The 25581-nt window shown below is 47.2% G+C and overlaps 1 protein-coding gene across 1 annotated transcript in view; it reads right to left on the reverse strand.

Annotated features, from left to right (window-relative positions):
* The window catches only part of SLC4A5 (solute carrier family 4 member 5), an 89434-nt gene extending 67785 nt beyond the window's left edge, over positions 1 to 21649 (reverse strand). Inside the window, exons 1-4 of the mRNA XM_090052855.1 lie at positions 21540 to 21649; positions 18289 to 18381; positions 17878 to 18060; positions 735 to 832 (exon numbers count right to left, since the gene is read on the reverse strand). Of these exons, the coding sequence (XP_089908981.1) occupies positions 735 to 804 (70 nt within the window). The 5' untranslated portion in view covers positions 805 to 832; positions 17878 to 18060; positions 18289 to 18381; positions 21540 to 21649. The remainder of the gene's footprint in view (positions 1 to 734; positions 833 to 17877; positions 18061 to 18288; positions 18382 to 21539) is intronic.
* Positions 21650 to 25581: the final 3932 nt, after the last annotated feature.

A 25581-nucleotide genomic window follows, 5' to 3' on the forward strand; every position in this document is an offset into this window, starting at 1 on the left:
GCCAGATCCCGAAACACGCTGAACAGCTACAGCGTCCATTGCCTTCGTCAGCACTGCAGGTGTCCTGAACCCCTCGGGGTCAGGCCTTAGCTGTCCAGGTAGTGGAAAAAAGTGTCTGATGGCACATTGCCTGGTCTTTCCAGGATGGTGACTGCTTAGAAAAGTTATCTCGTTTCCATCACAGATGCTATAAACGTACAAGTAAAGCACGTATGAAGTTTAACCAGGATACCTGTAGTGTGCTTGGCTGTTGAAAGAGAATGCGTTGACTTCCAGGGTACAGCTGTAAGGGAAGTGGGCGAGATACGCTGTCTCTGCTTCAAAAGGTAATATCATTTACAATGCCTCCCTACTACCTTGACTGCCTTTCATGACCCTGTTTTCTTCCAGGGCACATCCTACTAGTTAAAAAACATTGATTTAGTGGCTACAACACTGTACTACAACCGGGGTGATCTAGGTTCAGACCCCAGCTGAGTTACTAACTCCCTTTCTAGTCTCAGGCAAGGCATTTCAATTTGTGGGATGTCTCCATTTTCCATTTGTAAGGGGAGACCTTCTCCCCATCACAGGAGCGCTGGGTGAGTTGAATTCAGACAGTGCACTGTTGATGGCCTCAGTAGCACCAAGGGAGCTAGGGACACAGACTGCCATGGCTCTCAGGTGAAGAGAGAGTCAGCAGGAGCTGGACTGTAACCCGCATGGCAGGTGGGAAGCCCTGGGGCTTTTCTTACCTTCTTCATCATCATATCTCCTCCTTGAGTTGCTGAAGGCCCTCTCACTCATGCCGTCATCATCCTCCATCGTGGTCAGACTGCAGGGGGCAGAGAGGCTGAACGGTGCAAGAAAAGGGGAAAAAAAGCAGAAAAGGGCCTTACAAGAGGCAAACACTTTCATTCTAGATCAATGGCTATCTCCACAGAGATGCAGCTGGGTTTGCATCTATAGCACAAGACCTTTAAAACCATGACCTTTTGGAGACAGGGACCGTTTCCTTGTTCTCTACCTTGGAGAGCACCCAGAGCCCTGAGGGGCTGGCTAGGAGCTGGGATTGCTCAGTGGTACTGCAATGCTAATCACCAGCAATGAGAAAACCTAAGGGAAGGAGCGGACCTAGAGCTCCAAATTCACAGAGGCAACTGTTTTTTGACATTGTTTTCATCAGGGAAATGGACAGGCCTCCAGGGGTTTGTAAAAAGAGTTCAAAACCAATCTCACAGCAGGGGTCAGAACCAACCTCACATGAAAAAGGCAATGGGAAAACTTCCTCTCCTTTTTCACTGGGGCTGGTGCAGGGCCCTGACTGCCAAGTTCAAACCCATCTCAATGCACTGGGCAGTCCCAAAGCTGTTACTAGCGGAGGCTGCCTGATAGCCTGTGAAACAGCAGGTTCTCTCTTGAGTTCCTACTTTCCCCATTGCAACCAGCTCATACTGCAGAGGCCGACCCACCTGCTTCCTCCTCAGAGACAGTTCCTCCGAAACAGAGCCCTGCAGGTAACTTGTCCCAGAGGGGTTTTACAGACAAGTTTGCACTCCAAGGTGCTCATTTCTGCACCTTTCAGAGGCATGGAGAGCAGGACAGTGGTTGCACAGCACTTTTCTAACTCTCAAGCCCCCTTGACAATGGCAAGTCAATCTTGTTCTCTCAGGTTTTCTTGAACTGCAACTTACTCGAGGTTTCAAAGCAAATTTGACTAAAATATTTCCTGACCGCTAGATGGCTCTAGATCTCTCCCATCTAGAAAGAGGCCCCTGGGTTCTTCTGGGTCAAGAAAAGCTGGTAAAATGCCACAATAAAAAAAAATCTGCAAATTTTCAGTTGAATAAGACCTGCAGATTTCCTCCAACTGGATTTTCCCACACCATATTCTTTGCTGTGCACACCTTCCTTTGAGCAGGTATTTTTCCTTGCAAGGGGAAGGTATCTTGCCTGCTTAGCCCAATACATACTGGGCTAAGTACTTGCACTTACACAAATGCCAGAAACCTGGGGAATAACAGGAGGAACTTGTTCTCCTTCTATATGCAAATAACTACGATGTCATTGGGATAACGGAGACCGGGTGGGACTCCACCCATGACTGGACCACGGGTATAGACGGCTATACCCTGTAGAGGAGGGATGGAGTGGACACAAGGGGTGGGGGCGTAGCTCTCTATGTCAAGGAAGCTACACGTCCCTGCAAGCCGACATTGGCACCCACGGTGGACGGCTTGACACCCTCTGGGTTAAAATCCTTGGGGAACACAGTGCAGGGGATACTATGGTGGGGGTCTACTACAGACCCCCTACTCAAGAGTCAAGACCTCAACCAGGAGTTCACCAGGGAATTGGCTGAGGCCGCACAGTCCCGGTGTATGACTGTCATGGGAGACTTTAACTACCCAGACATCTCATGGGAGGAGCACTCGGCCAAATCTGAGTGGTCGCAAAGCTTTCTCTTGTGTGTGGACGACCTCTATCTGATGCAGGAAGTCTACGGGCCGACAAGATGTAAAGCGCTGCTCGACCTCGTACTGGCAATCAAGGATGACCTAACTGGCAACCTAACAATCGAAGGGAAGCTGGGTGACCGTGATCATGAACTGATCACCTTCACCATCTGCCGTAAAGCTGGCAAGTCAGTCAGTTGTACAGAAGTCCTTGACTTCAGGAAAGCTGACTTGGGCAAGCTAAGGAGGCTTGTCAGAGAGACCCTAAAAGGCCACAACCCAAAGGAGAGGGGAGTTCAGGACACGTGGATGCTCCACAAGGGAGCAATCCTGAATGGGCAAGCAATGTCCATCCCATCTCGGAGGAAAGGCAGCAGGAGGGCACAGCAGCCCCCTTGGCTCTCCAGGGAACTGGTGGACCTCCTGCAGCTAAAAAGGAAGACCTATAAAGGATGGAGGACTGGAGCTGCCACCAAGGAAGAATACTCTGCTTCAGTCCAGACTTGCAGAGAGCAAACCAGGAAAGCCAAGGCTGCGAAGGGACTCCAGCTAGCTACAAGTATCAAGGCAAATAAAAAGTCCTTTTTCAGATATGTGGGGAGCCAGAGGAAAAGCAAGGGCAACACTGGACCCCTGCTGAACCAGATGGGGCAACTGACAACTGATGCTCAGGAAAAAGCAAACTTGCTAAATGGGTACTTTGCATCAGTTTTCCATCAGCCCCATGGGACGGCCCAGCCCACTATGGGTTAGGGAGGCCCAGGTGAGGGAGATCCCCTGCCCTCCACCGAAGCTGACCTCGTGAAGGAACACCTCGACAGGCTGGATCCCTTCAAGTCAGCCGGCCCGGACGGGTTACACCCCAGGGTACTCAGGGAGCTGGCGAGCATCATAGCCCAGCCCCTGGCGCGGATCTTTGATAGCTCCTGGCGCTCTGGTGAAGTGCCCGATGATTGGAAAAGGGCCAATGTGGTGCCCATCTTCAAGAAAGGGAGGAAAGTAGATCCGGCAAACTACAGGTCCATCAGCCTGACCTCTATCCTGGGGAAAGTTTTGGAAAAGATTATCAAGGAGGCTATCCTTAACAGACTAGCTGAAGGCAATATCCTGAGGGATAGCCAGCATGGGTTTGTTGCGGGTAGGTCTTGCTTGACCAATCTCATTTCCTTTTATGACCAGGTGACCTATCACCTGGACAAGGGGGAAGAGATTGATGTCATATACCTCGACTTTTAAAAAAGCCTTCGATCTGGTATCCCATGATCACCTCTTGGCTGAACTGGCTAACTGCAGCCTTGACGTCACCCTGATCCGCTGGCTGGGGAACTGGCTCTGCGGTAGGACCCGGAGGGTGGCAGTCAACAGGAGCCAATTGTCTTGGTGCGTTGTGACCAGTGGGGTCCCACAAGGCTCTGTCCTAGGGCCTATACTGTTTAACATCTTCATCGATGATGTGGACACTGGAGTCAGGAGCGGACTGGCCAAGTTCACCGACGACACCAAACTCTGAGGTAAAGCATCCACACCTGAGGACAGGAGGGTGAACCAGACAGATCTGGACAGGCTCAGTAAACCTGATAGTGTTCAACACCGAAAAACGCAAGGTTCTCCACCTTGGGAGGAAAAACCTGCAGCACCCTTATAGGCTCGGCAGTGCTACACTGGCTAGCACTACAGATGAAAGGGACTTGGGGGTCATAATTGACCACAAGATGAACATAAGCCTGCAATGCGATGCTGCGGCTAGTAAAGCGACCAAAATGCTGGCGTGCATCCATAGATGCTTCTCAAGCAAATCCCAGGACATCATTCTCCCACTGTACTCGGCCTTGGCGAGGCTGCAGCTGGAGTACTGCGTCCAGTTCTGGGCTTCACAATTCAACAAGGATGTGGCGAAGCTTGAGAGGGTGCAGAGAAGAGCCACGTGCATGATCCAAGGTCAGGAAAACAGACCTTATGATGAGAGGCTGAGAGCAATGGGACCATTCAGCCTGGAGAAGCGCAGGCTCGGGGTGATCTGATGGTCACCTATAAGTTTATCAGGGGTGCTCATCAGGTTCTGGGGGAACGACTGTTCACCAGAGCGCCCCAAGGGATGACAAGATCGAATGGTCACATACTCCACCACGACCGATTCAGGCTGGACATAGAAAGAAGTTCTTCACTGTCCGAGCCCCCAAGGTCTGGAGTAGACTGCCACTGGAAGCAGTTCAAGCACCCACTTTGAACACCTTCAAAACACATTTGGATGCTTACCTTGCTGGGATCCTATGATCCCTGCTGACTTCCTGCCCCTGGGGCAGGGGGCTGGACTCGATGATCCTCCGGGGTCCCTTCCAGCCCTAATGTCTATGAAACCTACAAGTACTCACATTAGAAAAGCACCTGTCACAAAACCTGCTAGTCAGGAATATGCAACATTATGTGACTTAGATGACACATAACACGAGGACAGGTGGCACACTGGGTACAGATAATATCCAGGGCAGCGACTGCTGTACATGGCTTGCCAACCAGCCACTGATTGGACTATGTTCACGTGAGCATGTGTTGAAGAATTTCACATAATGAGACAAGTAGTCAAGTGCACAGCAAAATCCTCCATGGCTCTGGGACAGAAAAGGAGCATAATTCCTTCACCATTTTCTTGGTGGGGTACACCTCTCCTGCCTACAGTCACACAAAGGGTGTGTTTTCAGTGCACAACAAACTCAAGTTATCGGCACATGGGAGCATGCACCTGGATTCATCTAATGCTGGTGTAAGCAGGCAGATCACAAAATCCTACCCCAGTTACTGTCCACACAAATCCTATGCTTCCCCAGGGGTGTCACTGGGACTTCTGAGGCCATCACCATGCATTGTTACACTGCACTGAGCTATGCTGGTCTGCGAGTTTCCCCCCAGTAAACAGGAGAATTTCTGTGCTTCTGGCCATACACAGGAGTTGTGCAAAGGACCTGGAGACTTTTCACCAATGGCTACGTCCCTATTTCACTCATTTGATCACTGATATTTATTTCCAATTGGCGTTTCTTAGCATGTTATTGTGACCACTCATGACTTGTCTAATGATCCGACCTCCAGGGGCTGCCTTTCACACTTGACTACGACTAGACAACGATGACTTGCCATGGCAGGAAAATCAATGCCTTTCAAAGGCACTTTGCAAGAGGTCAGGCAGACAAGTCCCAGCTCTGCACACTGCCGAAAGCTAGTGGCCAGCTTGTTGGATCTCTCCCATCCTGTACAATGCAAGCCACAGATCATTGTAGCATTAGCAGTGACAGTTGTGAAGACTTGCACAGCTTGGCTTGCCAGGGCCTGTGGGTTCATGCTATAGACTGCTTGCAAGCATCCGCTTATTTCAGGTCTTCTGCAAATCCCAGAAGATGCACGAATGATTGTCACCAAATCTGGTCCACCTGTTTAAAAGGCACCTGCTGTGGTGCTATGGGAGCTCCTATGACTCCAGCTGACCATGAGGCCATGTTGTACTCCAGGGGTGGTATAAATACAAAGAGAGGTACGTGGAACAGGGGTTGCCTACTGTTTTTGTCCTGATTTTTCTAAACCAGTGGGAGTGGGAGATTTTAATGTAATAAGTCCAACCTCCAAGCTGTCAGCATGGTTTTGAGTTAAATTGGCAGAAAAGGCAGATGAAGAAGCCTTCTGTCCAATCCCAGTGCGCAAATCGTGAAGAACTAATGGTCAAAGCAGAAATCTGCCAAACAACTTCATTGTCAGAACAGCCTCATGCTTACAAATAACCAAGGGAATCTGGATGAATTCATTGATACGAGCAAGTCAACCAGTCCTACAATCATCTTCCTCTCTGAACAGCTATTCATGGGAAAAATTACATGGAGGATTGTCACACACATTCAAATGGGCCTTTATGCTATTTGCAGAACAGGTTATAAAGGACAGGGGGAAAAAAACCTCCCAGACCTCGTACACAGCAGTTGCACCAATTTAATTCAAATTGGTTTCAACAATTATGGGAGCCCAGGTAAACATGTCATGGACATAACAGCTGCTCTAGTGTAATAAGGTGAGATCACAAAGTGCCTATCTGCTCTTTGGAACAGCAGTCACTTTGAATTGTATACTTGTACAGTACCAAGCACGAGACCCCGATTGTCCCGCACTGGCGCTCCATGTCCATGTACAGAATCAGATTACTTTAACAGGACACCATCTAACTTTCTGACCGTGATTAACGGTGCTGTACCTATGAACACAAGCACAACTGCTGCAGGAGTTGGGTACTTCCCAAATAATTAAAACCAGAAAACAACCTTCTCTCCATACTTGCAGGAGATAAAAAAAGCCTGAAAAGCTGTGGGTCCTGGTTGCTGCTGACTGCTGCACTATTTACATTTGGAGGGGTTCCCGCAGTCTGGGACTGGTACCCTCAATATATCTGCATTGTTAAAAGAGAAATGGAAGTTTTTTTCTTTTGCCATTCCAGAAATACAATGGGATGAGAGAAAAAGAGAGAGAGAGAGAGATCAAGCTAGAGGTAGCAAACTGTCGTCCTTGCAAAATATAATATGTAGCAGCAAAATCTCCCGTGTCCTACTAAAACAGGCCTTTAAGTATTATGCCAAGCATCTAGTACAGAGCAATAGGTAAAACCCATTTCTTTTCTTACTTGATATTATTGTACCCGCACCATAACACTAGAACCATGCCTGCTGCGCACATTATTGCAGAGATGTTGTTAAAGAGCACTTTGTGGTCTCACAATAATTACAGAAATGAACTTGAGCCTTACCTTCAGCTCCCCAGAAATGCCCCAAACCAAGCGGACAGGGATGGACCGTCACTGACCAACGAAAGCCTGGGTGTTGTCAAGCGAGGAAGTCTAGTTTGCCTCAACAAACTACTGCTGCAAGCCTGGTATTGATGCCTGATGTCAAACGCTCAGTGGCTGCCAGGTTAAAATGTGTTTTGGGCAATGTTGATTGACTTTTGGCGCACAGAGGCATTGTGTCACGGGATGGCCACAGCTCTCCACAGAGGAGGTGACATTCAAGCAAGTGAGATCTTGCCATCTTTTATAGTCATCCTCACTCTTAACAAGGAAAAGAACAAGAATATAAAAAACCCCAGCAACCTGGAGTCATCAGTCTCTAACCTCTCTTCTTCTGTGCATCACAGGCACCTCATTTTATCTGTCATTCTTGTTTAGGTTGTCAGCTATTTGGGACAGGACCTGCCTTTATTGTTGGGCCTGATGCCAAACACGTGCTTAAAAAATAGCTGATGTCAATAATGGAGCACAGGTATGGTATGCAGGATGATTCTCATCAACAGCTGGACCCTGAAAACATCTGTCTGACCCCTGGGCTTCTGCCTGGCCCAAATTCAGGTCTAAAACCTTCAGTTTGCAATGAGTCCCCCAAAATGGGCCAGTCCCATATGGATTTAGACTGGGGTGGGCAAAAGGGTGGATCTGGCCCGGTGGATCTTTCCCATCAGCCCCTACCCACGCCGTTGTGGCCAGTTTCCCTGGAGACCCTGTGACAGGATGGGACGAGGGTTTCCTGGGTTGTTCGAATCCACCTGTCTTTTTACCATGAGCCATCACTACAGCAGCAGCACAACTGCTAGTATCTGCTCTCAATAGCCCATTGCCCTGGTAGGAAGAACCAAGACTGGAAACTGAAACTAGGCATCCTGATAGCATGTGGTAAAGGGCTTCTCTTGGCTCCTTTGGGGAGATGGGTCCACACTCTCTTTTCCCAATATTCAGTGTTAATTTTGTTTTTTCAGCATCCTCCCATGAGGGTATGGGTATGCACATATTTCTTCTCTTTTATAGAAAGCTCAGTCAAGCTACACTCAGGGATGCAGAGCAAATCCTGCTCTGCCACCGGGTCTCTGGATAGCCTTGGTCAAGCCACTAAAAGCCATGTTTTCAAGGATACCCAGTGAGATTGCCCAAAGCCCCCACATGCCTCGTCAGTTAAATCAAAGCAAGTTAGATATCTCTGGACACCTATCTGAAAAATTAGGTGCCTTTAAAAATCTGCCTACGTCACTCCGGGCCTCAGTTCCCCACCTGTATAACAGACATAAAAACCCTGTCCAGCTGTACAGAGGAGCAGCAAGATGTTGGGTCACGAGGCCATGTAAATATGTAGGAAAGACGCATTATTTTCCAGACCGTGAGGCATTTTTGAGAAGGAGCCAGCAAATGAGGATCCTAGCCCAGGTCCTAATTCAGGAAAAAATCCTTATTCCAGGCAACACTTTAAGTCCTCTAAAAGTTGGGCATGTGCCTAGGTGCTGGCCTGATTTCAGGCTGAAGAACCAGTGCTGTTCTTTAGTGTTGTAAACAGCACTGAAGTACTGATTCCTGCCAGCTTTTTCCTGGGCCTCCTTGTCATCTATAATTTAGGATGAATTACCCCGGGGGGGAAAAGGCCTATCAGCTTCTGCTTTTATGTTAACAGCAAGAGGCACAAGCAAAGTGCGTAGCCAGGGAGAACAGCTCTATCTAATTGCAGAGATGACTTATTTAGCGTTTCCTGTTCTCACTGCATGTTACTCAAAGCACTTGGTTCACACAGGCCGCTCTGAAGGTCTTTGGCTCTGCAAATCCTCGCTGCGGACGCACTTTGGATTCTGCTGGTGGTGAACTCTGCACATGAGGAGAGAGAGGGTGGCGAGGTCTCCACAAGCCTCCTAACCTGTGTCTTTCAAACAGGAGCTATGGGCTGACCTCACACTACAACACTGTATCTCGGAGGTCACTGGAGCTTTCATTTACTGCTAGCTGGGGTGTGAAACAGCACCCTATACTGTTTTCCTCTTACTGCTTCTCCCAGGAGCGCCAAGCCACTGCCCCCAAGGCATTTGCAAGATGAGGCAGGAGGAAAGAAATATTAGCAAGTGGGGAACTGAGGCACAGAGCAGGGCAGCGACTCTCTGGGATCGAGGGAGTGTGTAGCAGATCTGGGAGCTGAATCCAAACCAGTACTTTAAGTGCAAGACTGCAGGCTTTGGCACAAGGACCACTTCCCATGAGATCAGCTGCTCCATAGTAACTGCCCCTGTGCATGCTCTTTGATTGATGGCGTAAGCCATCGCTGCTAAGCTTCCCTCTACCGCAGGGGAGAAGCGTGCACACAGGCAGTTCCCACAGGGTAGCCAGTGCTTAGCAATCTTCACCCCCTTTTTAGCACCAGTTTGTGTGCATGCTACACTCCTCTGCTAATTCCCCTGTTGCCAGAAGAGCTCCATCTTGCCTGGTGGACTCGGGTCCTGGCCCTTGGTTAACATACAATGACTCTCTGCCCCAGTACACGTTCCCCCCAAGCTCCACATTCACATCCAATGCAGTGGCTCTTAAAACATGGACAACAGGATTTTGAGAGATCCCGGCGCCCACCGCGGGTGTGGACAAGCCTTAACTCCACTGACTTCAGGACTGGATTCCTCTCTGCAGCGTGACCTGGGATGCTTCCCAATTCATCTGTGAAAGCAAGGGTTTTTCCTGTCCACAAGATGGCTCTGGAGCCACACAATTCCCCTCACTGCCTGCCACAGGAAGATTTGCTATCAGAGAGTTATTGATCCTTCCTTACTTTGCCTTTTGCATTTTCCTTGTCTCTAGCCTATGTGAATCCCTCATGCTCCCAAGTCCACCTATGGGACTCAACTCCCAGCTGCATGCCTGGTGCTGCCTTTCTCACTGTGCTCCAAGCTGAGCCCCCCTGGAAAGGTTACTCCTAAAATGTTTTGGTGAGAGAAGGGGTATAGGGGTATTGTGTTGGTCTAACAACACAGGCAGACAAGGCAGACATCTCATTTGATTTACCAAAAGTTTGGTGAGCGAAAGAACTTTGGTAAGCAGCTCAGTTGTGTTTCTCTGTCTCTAGTTTTTGCAACTTCCCTTATGCGCCTTGCAGTCTGGATACTCTCCTGACCAGAAACTCAATTTTAAAAGCTGCCACAACATTATCTATGTACCAATAATGTTCTCAATAAAAACAGCAGCTTCAAAATCAATGTCTGCCCTCCTCAGCCCCCCAATATATCCTGCTTACATGAAGATTCACAGTGTTGCACTGGCCTTGGGCACGGACTCAATGGGGGCAGGATCTTCTAACCCTGAAGATAATTATGTACAAATAATACCTACCCTTCACTTATACTGATTAGGCAAACCCAGATAACCCCTTCACTTATCCTGCATGGCACACTGGAAGGAGTCTTATCAGAAATCAGCTCTATCCTCTTCCCACAGATGCAAATGTGAGTTTTCCCAATGACTCTTTAACAGTATCCACACTAAGAGAGCACAAGGATAATGCCCACCCCCCCCCCAAAAAAATGAATTTCAAGCTTTAATTGTGCAAATAAACACATCATTTCTCTTCCTGACAAATTGCTATGCAAATGCCATCTGCTAGCAGAGACTAATGGTGGGAGAGAAGGAGCCAGCTGGGTTCCCCAGCACTACCCAGCTACTTGGGGAGAAGTGTACTCCTATCCCACAGGGCCTTACTGAAGGGAGAGCGCTTGAAGGCGGTCTTTTCCAAAGTGCTTGAGCTGCAGACTAGAGGCATCCTCAGCCATGACCTTCCCAAGCAACTGCAATCCTTGAACTGCAGGGAGGCAATATACCTACTTGCTCAACAAGGCACTATGTTAGTCATAGCATATAAATGGATTCCAAACAGAGTATCCTATGGATTAAATGCTCATTGCCTGTGGAGCTGATTACTTACAAGACTCTGCGCAGCAGAGAATGTTTTAAAGGTGGCTGTCTACGGCTTGTCTTTTATGTACTGAAAGATGCAGCAAAGTTGAGGAACCTCCTTTGCCTGGATGATCATTTGCACTTGGTACCCGACATAAGGATGCATACCATTTGTTTTTGTGGTGCTTATTAGAATCATAGAAAATTTGGGTTGGAAGGGACCTCAGGAGGTCATCTACTCCAAGCCCCTGCTCAAAGCAGGACCAGCCCCAACTAGATCATCCCAGCCAAAGCTTTGTCTAGCTGGGTCTTGAAAATCTCCAAGGATGGAGCTTTCACCACCTCTCTGGGTAACCTGCTCCAGTGTTTTACTACCCTCCTAAGTGAGAAAATTCTTCCTAATATCTAACCTCAACTTCCCTTGGAGTAACTTGAGACCACTGCTGCTTGTTGTGTCATCTGCCACCACTGAGAACAGTCCAGCTCCGTCCTCTTTGGAACCTCCCTGCAGGGAGTTGAAGGCCAACTTCTATTGCATGTCATCATTACAAAATAGTAGACTATAAAAACATCTGAGATCAGCTAAGACCTAGGTGAATTATTCACTGCAAATAATGTGTCACCTGCATGCATCCAGGGTCTGGATTTTGCCCAGTCTTGTCCACATTTGCCAAATAAGTTGAACATTCCTGACCTCAGGGTTGGTTGTAATGGGACACCATGCTTATTTTGCTATTCTATGTTAGAGGTGGGTAATCTGATCATCTGTTCTTCCTTGCTACATATCTGAATTTCTTTGTACAGGGAGGCTAAGAAAAGGTGGGCAACTCATTGTATGACATTTTGGATGAATACTGATTCCCAGTGTATTTTACAAAACCTCTCTGTATTGAATGCAAGAGAAAATGGACAATGTCTTTTATTGGAGCAACCATATAGTTAGGAGGGATGAGGACAAGCTTTTAGGTATGAAATACCCTTCAAACACTTTTGCAATTGAACGCTGCCTGTCAGAATACTTTGTTAGTAACTAATATTTTACTTTGTAATGACTTTACAAATAATGAGGAACAGAATGGAATGAATAGTGTAGTTTGGGAAGCCAGTAATATTTGCCTTTTCTTATTTATTATCCTTCCCCAAGTCTTCAACTAAAAAAAATTCAGCATTTTTCAAAGCATGGGGGACTTGTGCCACTGTAGTCAGCGGGGGCATATGCCCCCTCTGTGACTAGTCCCGTCAACCAGGTGGGGGGTCCCCCCATGGACGATCTTGCTGCCCCAACCTCTGTGGCCGATCCCATTATGGCGAAATGCTGCAGCTGCTTCTGGGAGTGGCTGCAGCTACTTCTGGGAGCGGCTGCAGTGATTGGCTGTTGCTTGCGGGGGGGGGGGGGGGGGCACCAGTGCTCCCACTTGCCGCCCCTGCCCATCGCCTACGTGGTGAGTTCAGCTGGTTAGGGGGTGCACCAGTGCTCTCAAGGGGTGCACATGCACCCCTTTGCACCCCCTACGTGTCACCACTGAGCTGAAGGACATAAGGCTTTGGCCTCAAATGGCAGAGGCTCTGGTTTTCCGGGCTGAAGATCCTGATTAGAAACTCCATTACCACTTCAATTAGCAACACCACTTGGGTGGTGAAGCCAGGGTCTTGACTAGTCACTTGTGTGGAGTGGAGACCCATGACCTACCACTTCAGATTCTGCATGTTATTAGGAGAGAGCCTGTTTGACCTATCTGCAGCCCTGACATGACATCCAGCACTAGAGTATCTGACTGCTCCACAATTTTTAACACATAATAAATACATCCTCACAATACTCCTATGAGGCACAGCAGTGCTACTACCTCACTCGGTGCAAATGAAAAAAAAACAAGGCCCAGAGAGATGAGGGGACCCAATTAAGGTCCCACTGGAAGTCTGTGATAGAGATATTTGACCTCAGTTCCCCTAATAGTGGGGTAGGAGGTAGCTCAGGGATTGCCCCACCCTGTGGCTGCATTTTGTAGGTACATAATGCTATTTGCTGGACTAGACACTGGCAAGGATAAAGAGAACACCAGAAAATCTGATGACTGTAGGTCACCCCTGGGGTCAGCTCAGGGATCAGATTTTGGACCCACCTGCGAGGCAGCGCAATGCAGCTATATCAAAAGACATCGATTAAGAAGATTACACAGAGCATTTTTCTTCTGCTGCCGACAGCATGTGGGGAAGGGTACAGCGCTAAGCACATCAGTCACCTCAGTCATAATGTTTGCACCTTTTGGCTTCCCTTTGCCCAGAAGTGCGCTAGGGATGTTTTAAAGATCTTCCATCTCATGTTGCCGTACGGGCTTTACGCTAGGATGAACTTCTAAGACTCCAGTAAACACATCTGTCATTTGCAAGGTAAAGTACCATCCTGAGAGATGATGGGTGGCCTTGCTGAAATATTAAGTCTCTCTCTGACTGATACATGGTGTTATTTAATCCCAAATCTCTGGTTTCTGTCTCCAATATTAAAGAGCTTGATCCAAAGTCAAGGGAAGTCTTTCAAGTGGGCTGTAGACTGTATCCCAAATGACTTCATTGCATTCTTTGGACCCAAACTCAGACTATTCAAATAGTCATGGGTATGTATCAAGTAATCCTGTGACAACAGGGGTTTTGCAGGATCTGACACAGCAAGATCTGGGCTTCACAATACAGAGAGACCAACCCTATGACTTGAAAAACTGGAGTAATGCTGGGGCTTACCTCAAAACTCTGAGCATGAGAAGGTCAGACATTTCTTGTTCATTTATAATTCTAACAGAGCACGACTATAGCTACAGCTAAAAGCTCCCCTTGACTCGGGGCCCTGGCTTTGGTTGCTTTTCAGCCCTTCTACAGATACACGGAAGATGGACAAAGCAGTACATTTCCTTCTCCCACACCATCGCTCATCAATAGGATTCTTTAAAGGCTCTTTTATATTCATTTAATATGAATATAATATATTCTGTGTTAAGCCTATTTGTTTCCTACTCATCTAGACACTTTGGTGCTGCAAAGGGAGGTGAAGTGATCAGTCGCTTGAGAAAGCTTACGCATCTCTGAATTAGTTTATCAGGTACAACTGTGCCCTTCCTTATTAGCACAAGGAATACTCTTCTAATGAGCTTCCTAGCCCCATTTTGCCCCATCTGTTTCCAAAAAAAGCATTCAAATACTGGAAATCACAGGAATTACTGTGCTTGTCAGGAGCAAAACTGGACGCATGAAGTGATTTTCCTTTCCTCCAGTCTCTTTTTAAAAAACACTCTGAATTAACTGAGTCTTACCTCTTCTTGGCTGGATTTGGGCCAACCTTGAGATCAGTGCTTGACCTGGGGAAACCTATGGCCTTCTAGTCAAGTAATGATTAGATTCATTGGCAAACTTTGCAACGTGACACTATGCATTATAAGTCCAATATTCACATCTCATACCCTAAAGGTCAGAACAAGCTTTATACAAATCTCAACACTAAATCTCAGCATGTTCAGTCAGCTGTTGGGCACACTCTAAACACACAGCTAATGCATCGACTCATCCCTGGTGCTAACGACAATACCGACACCCTATCTTTGCACATGCTGGTTATTTCGGCAATTGAGCACACAGAGATCAAGGAAAGAGATAAGGTGACTGCAAACCTTCTAAATGTCCCTTTTAAAACTGTGTGACCAGCCATAGGAGGAGGAAGCGAGATGCAGAGAGTGAGGTCTTGTGATTCAGAGAAGCTACCAGCAAGGAGACACCAATAAGGAGATTCCCCCAGGGCTCTGACCCAAGTTCAGAGAATGCCCATGAGTGGCGTGAAAAGTGGGGGAGGGAACTGTGTACTGGTATTTTATTGACTTGATGAGGTCAGTACATTTCTTGTCCTGCCAAAAGAAGAGAGCCATTTCTTTTTTGGAGACCTGTGAAAACCCTGCTTGCTGCACCCCAAAGAGGGTGGCAGAGCTGGATCGCTTGGAAAAGGCTCCCCTTCCTGTGATAGAAAGCAATACTATTTTGCCAGATGCATCAACCAGAAGGGTAGGGAACAGATATGGGGAGGTGAGGCCTTTGATTACACTGGGCCATTAGCTTTTATCGAATGGAAATGAGCTACAACTCAAGTGCACAGGAAATACACACCAATGCTAACTTTACTTAAATAAGGAACAAGCATCCCACAGCTGTACGGTTCAAATCAAATCAGCTGGCACAATTGTTTTAGAAAGCAGCCTGCTCTGCTTATCCAGATCTGGCCACGTTTCTAATCACCGGTTCCTCTGGAGCATGGGGGCTTTTTTTGTTTGTTCTTGGGGTTTTTTTTTAAAGTTTTGCCTACAACAGACAATTCTTCCTCAACTTTTCCCCAGCTGCTAGCAGCAGCAACAGGGCTACGGCAATAAGGATGCAAAGTTTTAATTATAATGTTGTCTTTAACCACAATGTTGTCTTTCATGGCTCTGAGCAAGGTGAGGTTGGACTGGTGGTTAAAAATGCTGCCAAATGCCTGTGAGCCTAGTAATGGTGGTGTTTGCCCTGCAGTTTGGGAGCTGCAGCAGTAAGCCATTTTAAAAGGCAAGAAGAGCCTGTACTAGGAAAACAACAGGGACTCCATGTGCGTAAACTGAGAACTAAATAACCATCGCACTGCCGAATTAATTCATTGTACCAAGCACATTTCTGAATATTTCCTTAATGCTGTTTTCAGCTGCAGAGGAGTAAACACAGCTGCTCCAGCACATTTGGAGAAGGTGATGAGAGACCCATTTAAACGTCATTCTTCACATAAAATCATCACTGAAGAAATCACTTCCAAGACTTTCTAATTACATGATTATAATGTGGTTCCACCGAGAACAAAACACTTGTGTAAGGAGAGGTAGTTAATAGGGAAGAGGGATGTGGGTCTTTGGAAGCACAAAAAGATACACATACTCCTTGGAACAAGGAAAGAAAGCTTAAAGGAGAGAGAGAGCTAATGTGTCTTAGTGTAGCAGAGACCAGGCAGGAAAGGCCAATGTGAAGGCACAAGGGATGGGGTAAAGAACTCGCCCCAAGTCTTCATATTTGCACTGAGATTTTGGATACGCTGGGCTGGGCCACTGAGGGCTTATATGATAAGGGCTAGGATCTTGAGCTTCATAGTATATGGGATACCAGCACAGACAGCAGAAGACAAAGGAGGAACTCGCAATGTAGTGCAGACATTCAGACAAGCAACCCCTTGCCTCCGCTTCTTGGGATTTAAAAAAACCCAACCCTCCAATGTTCTTTTTGTCTCCACAGTTTTCCAAAAGTTATTGATTTAGCCACTTCACTGCAGCAGCCAACCTTCATTTTCATTGTCCTGGACCACAGCACGTACTTCAGAGACAGAGGTCTTCTGGGAAGGGATGGTATGCACCTCGTGCTGAAGGGGAAGGCTCTTTTCTCGGCCAGGATGGTGGACCTCCTCAACACAGCTTTAATCTAAGATTGCCAGGGGGTGGGGGGACAACGAGTGGAGGAAGCCCAGGGGCCAACAAACAGACAACCATTTACAACAAGAGATGACAGGAAGGACACTTCAGCACAACCTGAGGGACTGGAGCTCCCTCAATGTGACAAGAAACTGAGGAACCTCCAGCTGAGGGCTCAAATGCCTATACACAAATGCCAGAAGCACAGGGAACAAACAGGAGGAACTGGCCCTCCTGCTTTTCAGCAGGGACTACGATGTCATAGGGATAACAGAGACCTGGTGGGACTCTACCCGTGACTGGACCATAGCTATAGAGGGCTACACCCTGCATAAGAGGGATCACATAGGGACAAAGGGTGAAGGTGTAACTCTATATGTAAAGGAGCAGTACATGTCCTTGGAAGCTTTGAAATTGGTACTAAAGGAAGAGTGACTTGAAACCCTCTAGGTCAAGATATGAGGGGGATGCAGTGAAAGGGGCCTGACTCTGGGAATATATTACAGATCTCTGAATCAAGATGAGGAGCTAGATCGGGAATTCTCTAGAAAACTGCAAGACACTGCCAGAGAGCGAAACTGCCAAAGAGCACAGGATATGGTCATCATGGGTGACTTTACCTACCCAAACTTCTCCTGGGAAGAACACTTGGCCAGACCTGACTGGTCGCAGAGATTCCTGACTTCTAACGATGAGCTCTTCCTGTCTCAGGAAGTATACCGGTGGACCAGAGGAAATACCTTCCTAGATTTAGTCTTGGCCAAGGGGAATGACTTGGTGAGTGATCTGAAGATGGAGGCTAGGCGACAGTGACCACAACACTATCACTTTCCCTGTCTGTCATAGGGCTGGGAAATCTGTCAGGAAGGTACAAATTCTTGACTTTAAAAAAGCTGACTTCAATAAGCTAAGCTAAGGGCTTTAGTGAGTAATACCTTACAGGATCACGGACTGCAGGGAAAGAGTGTGGACGATGAGTGGTTGTTCCTCAAGGATATGATCCTTGGTGCACAGAAGTTGTCTATACCTGTATGCAAAAAAGGTGGCCCAAGGGCTGGGAGGCCATTGTAACAGGGTGTTAAGATAGAGACCCTGTTACTTACTGTCTGAAGGGAAGATCCTGGGACTTTGGTCAATGCAGGGAGGGGAAAAGGGGTCATGGAAAGGGCAAGGACAATAGCTGGCCGGACCCAGCTGACAAAGATCTGCACACCAGAGGGAAATAAAGAAGATGAAAGTGGCCATCATGCTTAAAGGTGGGTACCAAGAGGCAGAGCCTTGCCCTCAGGGCACTGGAAGGAAGTAAGGGGTCTTCGGCGGATCATGAGGCAGGACGGGAACGTGTAAGCTCCAGGGATCCGCGGATCAAACGGCCGACCGGTGAGGGGGGGATATTTACTCCAGGGGTCACAGACGGCAACAACGGCTGAAGACGAGTCTGGGAAACCTGTGAAGAGAGAGTCAAAAAAGGGGAATTAGGAGGGCACCGGGCAAGAGATTTACCAGTTACTCAGTGGGGCAGTAAGGAAACCGCACTCCAGGTAATGAGTGGTGGATGTGGCTCATTAAGACATTGTAATAAGTAATCAGTAAATGAAATACACTGTTTACAGCCAGCTGGGTAGTCAATGATAGCACATCTCACTTGGGGAATAACATTTATCTTTTCGCCTACCTTAAGTCATGGCAGGTGCACTTTGAGTGAGGTTGGGGAGACCCATCCACTCTCCCACAGCCATCTTGACTTAACAGGGAAGTTGCAGATCTTCTGAAAAAGAAAAGGGAAGCTTACCAATGATGGAAGCTAGGAATAGCCCCCAAGGAGAACTACATAAGATTGACCCACACCGGTAGCGGGTAGATTAGAAAAGCAAAGGCGGTGACCGAATTCAGGTTAGCAAGTGAAATCAAGTACAATAAGAAGTCCTTCTATAGGTATGTAGGTAACAGAAGGAAAAACAGTGGAAATGTGGGACCACTACTCAATGCATCTGGACATCTGATCACTGACACCAAGGAGAAAACTGAACTCTTGAACGAGTACTTCACATCTGTATTCCACCAGTTTAAGAGTGATAGCCTGCTGAATGCAAATATGACACAGAATAGTCACTGTAGGGATGATCACCTACCAACAGTCAATGTAAAGCTGGTAAAAGAACAGCTAGAGAGGCTATCCACAAGTCAGGAGGACTGGATGGACTCCATCCAAGAGTGCTGAATGAACTAGCTGAAGTCATCACAGGACTGCTGGTGAACCTCTGAGAATTCATGGTGCTCAACCAGGAGAGGTCCCAGAAGACTGGAAGAGGGCCAGTGTTGTGCCCATCTTCAAGGGGAGGAGAGAGGACCCAGGGAACTACAGGCCAATCAGCCTGACCTTAACCACAGAAAAAAATTCTCAAGGAGTCCATATGTGGCAAGCTATTAGAAGGCAAAATTTTGAATGACAGCCAGAACACCTTTGTCGTGGGTAGGTTATGTCTGACTAATTGCATCTCCTTCTATGACCAGGTTACTCACCACCTGGATAAGGGAGATGAGGTTGGTGTCATTTACTTGGACTTTAGGAAGGCCTTTGAACTTGGCGTCCCATGAGGCTCTCAAGGTAAAAACTAGGGGACTATGGGCTCAACAATTCAATGGTCAGATGGGTGGGAAACTGGCTGTGGGGTCAGGCCCAGAAACTACTAAGAGACGGATCCATGTTGACTTGGCAGAAGGTAGACAATAGGGTCTCCCAGGGTTCAGTCCTTGGACTGATGGTTTTCAACATCTACAAAAATGATCTGGATATAGGGGTGAAAAGCACACTGGCAAAGTTCACCAATGACACTAAGCTTTGGGGAAGTGTGGTCACACCTCAGGGTAGGCTGATGATCCAGGTAGACCTAGATAGATTAGTTGAATGGGCGGACCAGAACCAGATACTCTTCAACACTGAAAAGGAAAAACTTCTTCATGGTTCGTGTGACCAGACTCTGGAATAGACTCCCAGCAGGGGTGGTGCAGGCACCTACCCTGGAGATCTTCAAAAGGAGACTGGACACGCACCTTGCTGGGGTTATTTGACCCCAGCAGTCTTTCCTGCCCAGAGCAGGAGAGCTGGACCCAATGATCTCACGAGGTCCCTTCCAGCCCTAAATTTCTGCGAATCCTCTGTTTTCCATTGGACATCATTCCCTCTTTCAGGCTGAAATTCCTCATTCTCCTTTCTGGCCCTCAAGGGATATTGATTCTTAATTGTCAGAGTACTGAAAACCTGGAACTGAATCGGGTGTTTCTGCACCACATTAAACAGTTACCTATTAATCCCAGCAGTGGGTGAGCTGGCTTCTGTATCTGTGGCCTGTAACTCAGATGATAAAAGTTCCTGAAAAGCACTGCATTATACAGGAATGATGGAAGAATAGCCAATAAAAATAAAGGCAAAATGTCTGGGTTTGTTGCTGTCAGAGAACTCTGACTGTGGGGAATTCTGTGCCATGCACATTTCTTTCTCCTGTGCCAAAATGCACTTGAAGACCTTCTTCACACTTTCCAGTCCCTCTGGCTTTGTACTTTGGCTAAACTCCAGCTGTATGCATGGTGTTGAAGCCATTTTGCAACTTTTGGAAATACTTGCATCCAATTCTTTTTCTCTGTTTATGCACTTTATTTTTTTTAATGAAAAATGAAAGCAAGTCATATAATGAGTCCAAGAGAGAAGAGCAGTCCTACTTAACACAACTCAAATTCTCTTGCACAGATCACATAAAAGGAGCTTTGTCCACAAGCCCACATGGCCCGATGAACCGCACTCCCTCCCACTATCTACCCAGACTTCAATTATTGCACTGAGCAGATCATTGTTTCATAGTTTCATAGTGCTTAGGGTCGGAAGGGACCCAAAGAGACCATCAAGCCCGACCCCCTGGCCTGGACAGGAACAAGTGCAGGGTCATAACCCCCCAGCCAAATATCTGTCCAGCCTCCTTTTGAAGACCCCCAACGTAGGAGAGCGCACCACCTCACTTGGGAGTCCATTCCAGAGCCTGGCAGCCCTAACCGTAAAGTAATGTCTCCTGATGTCCAGCCTGAACCTTCTCTCTAACAATTTGTGGCCATTATGCCTAGTAACTCCCAGTGGAACAGAGCCTCACCCGATTCCTGCTGGTCCCCCCAGTGAGTTTGTAAGTGGCCACCAGATCCCCTCTCAACCTTCTCTTGTGGAGGCTGAATAGGTTCAGGCCCTTCAGCCTCTCATGCAAGTGGCCCTCCTCTGGACCCTCTCAATCCTAGCCATATCCCTTTTGAAATGGAGCACTGGATGCAGTACTCCAACTCCTCACCACCTCCTACTGTGGGAAAAGAGAGCCCAGACCCAGGCTTGAACTTACACCCTTCTAGTGCAGAACCCAGCAGCCAAACCCCTAAACTAGAGAGCTAGGCCAAACAAACCCTGGATGTTGGGGTCCAGCCTGGAGCCTGGGCGCACACTCAGGTGTGACCTCACAACTCTTTGGCCCCAGACTCAGCATTCACCCCCCTAGGCAAGATAGCCAGGACAAGTGCAAAATCTGTCCCTGGTTAAGATGAACAAATCCAGTTCCAGGCTTCAAAATCATTCCTGATGACTGGTGAGAAATGCATCAAAGGGTGCTCATTAAAGACCGCTGGCAAGAGATTTCTCTAGGCTTAAAGTTCCTGTAAATATATTCCCCTTCATAAAATTATAGCTTTCAGCACTTAATGTCTAAGATTATTATGGCTGTATGTAAATCCTGTAGTGAAAATGCTCTTGACAAATAATGTATCTACAGATCACACTTAAACACATGCATATATCTATCTATATCTATATATTTATAAATAAACTCATGTTGGCATTAATGATGGTTAGGTAAGCAGACAGTGGGAGTATTGTGCTCTGATCTACTATTTTACCTCAATAAGCATCAAGTGACTGAGGGACACAGAAGAAATAGTTGTCCTCTTGCCATCCGTCAGACAGACATTACAGTCCTGGTGAGAGAGCAGGGATCAGGCAAGCAGCCAGGTAAATCCTACATTGCATTTTCCAATCACAGACTGTTGAATGTTTTCTCCAATGAGTTTCAATTCATCACCTTGAGGATTCTCATAGGAAGACTCCTCCTAAAGGTGTTCTGCGCAACCATACGGGTAACAGAGCGTCCCATGCCTTTGACAACTGGCATCACAAATGAAACCTAAAGAACGATTCAGTAGGTCATTAGGAATGAGCATGATGAAGAACAGAAAATATACAAAGAGGAGAAATATGAATGCTAAGTTCATGGGACTATTGTGTTCCCCTTGAAAGGTCAGTGCACAAAATACACTGGCCGGGTGTTCACTACCTGTCAGGAAGATTGTCACTCAAGAGCCCCCAGCAGTAACAATAATACACATGCTCCAGAAACACAAGTACAAACCTTGCCACAATCCTGGAGGACTTCTAGGTGCAGCTGTGTGCACCATGAATGAGAGCCAGAGGTGATACAAAGAATCTCAAAACACTTACTGACTGTCTATCTGCAGCTATTTCAGGGACACAACAGATTCCTTGAACCAGATGTTCCAGGGCTCTGCAGCCCAGGCAGGGTCCAGGAGTCCAGAAGAGCTCACTTAGGGCATGTGGAGATGAAACAATATTTCCCGTTTATGTTGATGCAACTGCTTTTGTGTTTGCATGACCTGGGATTTCCTGCCACTCTAAAGTCCATTTAGCAACTTAAATTAACACGACTCGGAGATGTGTGAATTTGGAGCGCGCTCCAGTTATGCGGCTCCAACTGTGGATTTGTTCGTGCAAACAGCCAGACTCCAAAGACTTCTAATTAATCCCCTTTGCCGCGAGGGGGCCCTGTGTTCTGGCCCTTAGCCAGTAGGTGCCCCGGGGTGTTGGCTTTTACCCTCCTTCCCTCCTTCCTCACAGCATGCAGTTCAGGTCGGGGCGGGTCTGCTCAGAACAATTATTATTTTAAAATGGGCGAGACAAATAATCCCTTAATTTTCTACCTCCTTGTTAGAAATATTATTAAAAATGCATTATCAATAGCAGATTTAGAAAAAAAAAAAAAAAAGAACACAGCTGCTACCCATCCTTGTCTCCTTAATGGGAGAGGGAAGGGGGGGGTTGGAAATTGAAGGGAAAAACCACCAAAAGCCCTTTGTACTAAAGGTATCACTCCCTCTCTGTCCTGCAAATTTACTATCTCTTTGTCACACTAAATCACACTTTCTTTCATGACCCCACATTCCTAAGGCTAAGATAAGAGCAAATGCCATTTTTTGCCTTCAGGATGAACCTTGAGTAACCTTGAGTCCCATCCACGCACGCGTGATAACCTAATGCATATTAAGCCTACCCGCCCCGCATACTTAAGTAGTTAATTGTAATGCACATGGGACGTATGAAGCGACATGTTTACATATATGTTTGTATGAACCGGAAATGAGTTGTAAAAATTCCTCCTTCTGCACACGTGGTCAGGAGAGAGGGGATAAAAGCCTGCTAATGATTATGCTCGGGGGCAGAGGGATTTGATCTTTTGTCTTCTCCCTCTGACCCTATTTGCAAATATATACCTTTTGTATTGCTAATAAAGTGTGTCTGAAGCTGAAAGTTTTTTTCCACCTCCCGAGAAACGAACCATGATTTTTTAATTCAACATCCTCTTAATTCTTCTGCCTCCCCCCTCCTCCTCCCACTTACTAGACATCTAAAAGAAGGGCCAAAAATTGTGTGTTCCCAACTGCATTGAGCTGTGAAGAATCCAGTGCCCCAGGTTGGCTGTCTGAGATACACAAGAGTGAGAGAAATAATGGTTATGTATAAAAAACCCAAAAATGCATAATTTTTTCTTGGCAAGCCAGAGGCCCCTAGGAAATGGCCTGAAGGCAACTTGTCCTGTCACACCAGTATAATGCCTTCTCTTCGCATGTACGGTGGGAGTCAGATACCTCCTACCATTGCCCACAGTGCAAATGGATCATTTTCTCACCGAAGGAGGAGACTATGCAAACAGGATGTTTGTAGGAAGAACCTGAGAAACTGGGAATAGAAAAAGAGGCAGTCTAGGCTGTGTGCACTTACATTGCCTTTTCTAGGACAAAGGATTTCATTTAACCCATCTCTTCCATTTTCTGTTGCTCTTTTGTTCTTTAGGTTTCATTAAAGCCTTCTCTGCAGCTGTCTCACACTTGGAATTTACAAGTTGAGAACAATTTCTTATTTAAAAAAAAAACCAACAAGTAAGAGGTGAATGATTTATGCTTCCTTGCCACATGCATTATACATCACGAGGCTCAGGAGCTGGGGAGAAAAAAAGTACATGTCAAGAAACCGTCTGGTAAATGACTGCTTCCCAGTCCGGCAGCCTCAGGGGAAGCTGCGCTCAGGTAGGGAAGCTGTCAACAGGCTGAATGAGATGAGAGCAGGCAACAAAAAATCCCCCAAATCTGAGGGAAACGAAACCACAAGGAAGAAAATTAGGTTAAGTGTGAAGACGTTCAAAAAAGGAAATCTATGAGGTAGAGAAGGGATGAGAGCCTGTCACGTGCCTTTGAAAGGGGTAAACGAGCTCTGATGGATGCAATTCTGGTCCCACTGCAGATGAAAGAGGCCTGGTTTCATAAATCGCTCAGCACCTGACCACTCCCAGGAAGCCACTACGTGTAGCAAGTGCTCAGCACCTCAGAGAAAGCAGGCCCATAGAGTCTGGCCATCAGCTTATATTTGGTTGACCAAGGAAACTTCAGCATATGGAAACATCCCATATGGCACCCCACCACTCATGCCTACATTCTCCCCCAGTGATTTTGCAGCCTTCTCGTATGGCTGCAAGATGTCCACCTACTCTCACACTGCCAGCAGCAAAAACCTATCTTGGAAGAAAGCTACATATCTGTACGACCCCAGGAAGCTCCATACAACTTGCCTGGCTAAGCAGCAGCTAGTACAAGGCTCATGTCTTGTGTGGTAATAACCTGATCTGCCCTCCTGGAAAAGCTGGCTCCTCTAAAAGCTAGACACCAGCATCTTCATAGTCATAGCAAATTAGGGTTGGAAGGGACCTCAGGAGGTCACCTAGTCCAAACCCCTGCTCAAAGCAGGATCATCCCCAAGTAGATAATCCCAGCCAAGGCGTTGTCTGGCCAGGTCTTAAAAAGCTCCAAGGATGGAGAGTCCATCACCTCTCTGGGTAGCCTGTCCCAGTGCTTTACTACCCTCCTAGTGAGAAAGTTCTTCCTAATACCTAACCTAAACTGCCCTTGCTGTGACCTGAGCTCATTGCTTCTTGTTCTGTCATCTGCCACCACTGAGAACAGTCCAGCTCCATCCTCTTTGGACCCACCCTTCAGGTAGTTGAAGGCTGCTATTAAATCCCCTTTCAGTCTTCTCTTCTCCAGACTAAATAAGCCCAGTTCCCTCTGCCTCTCCTCACAAGGGTGCAAAGGAGGGCCACTCGCATGATCGGGGGCAGCAGGGCAGGCCCTACGAGGAGAGGCTACGGGACCTGAACCTGTTCAGCCTCCACAAGAGAAGGCTGAGAGGGGATCTGGTGGCCATCTATAAACTTACCAGGGGGGACCAGCAGGGAATGGGAGAGTCCCCGTTCCCCCGAGCACTACTGGGAGTAACTAGGAATAACGGCTATAAGTTGACTGAGAGGAGATTCAGGCTAGATATCAGGAGGCGCTATTTCACTGTCAGGGCAGCTGGGATCTGGAACCAACTTCCAAGGGAAGTGGCGCTCAGTTCTACCTTGGGGTCTTCAAAAGGAGGCTGGATGAACACCTTGCCAAGGTTGTTTGATCCCAGCACTCTTTCCTGCCACGGCAGGGGGTCGGACTTGATGATCTGCTCAGGTCCCTTCCGACCCTACAAACTATGAACTATGAAGTCATGTGCCCCAGCCCCTGAATCATTTCCACTGCCCTCCACTGGAATCTCTTTGATTTG

This window comes from Crocodylus siamensis, chromosome 6, assembly GCF_052110815.1.
Source record: "Crocodylus siamensis isolate JL-2025a chromosome 6, ASM5211081v1, whole genome shotgun sequence".
NCBI lineage: Eukaryota > Metazoa > Chordata > Crocodylia > Crocodylidae > Crocodylus > Crocodylus siamensis.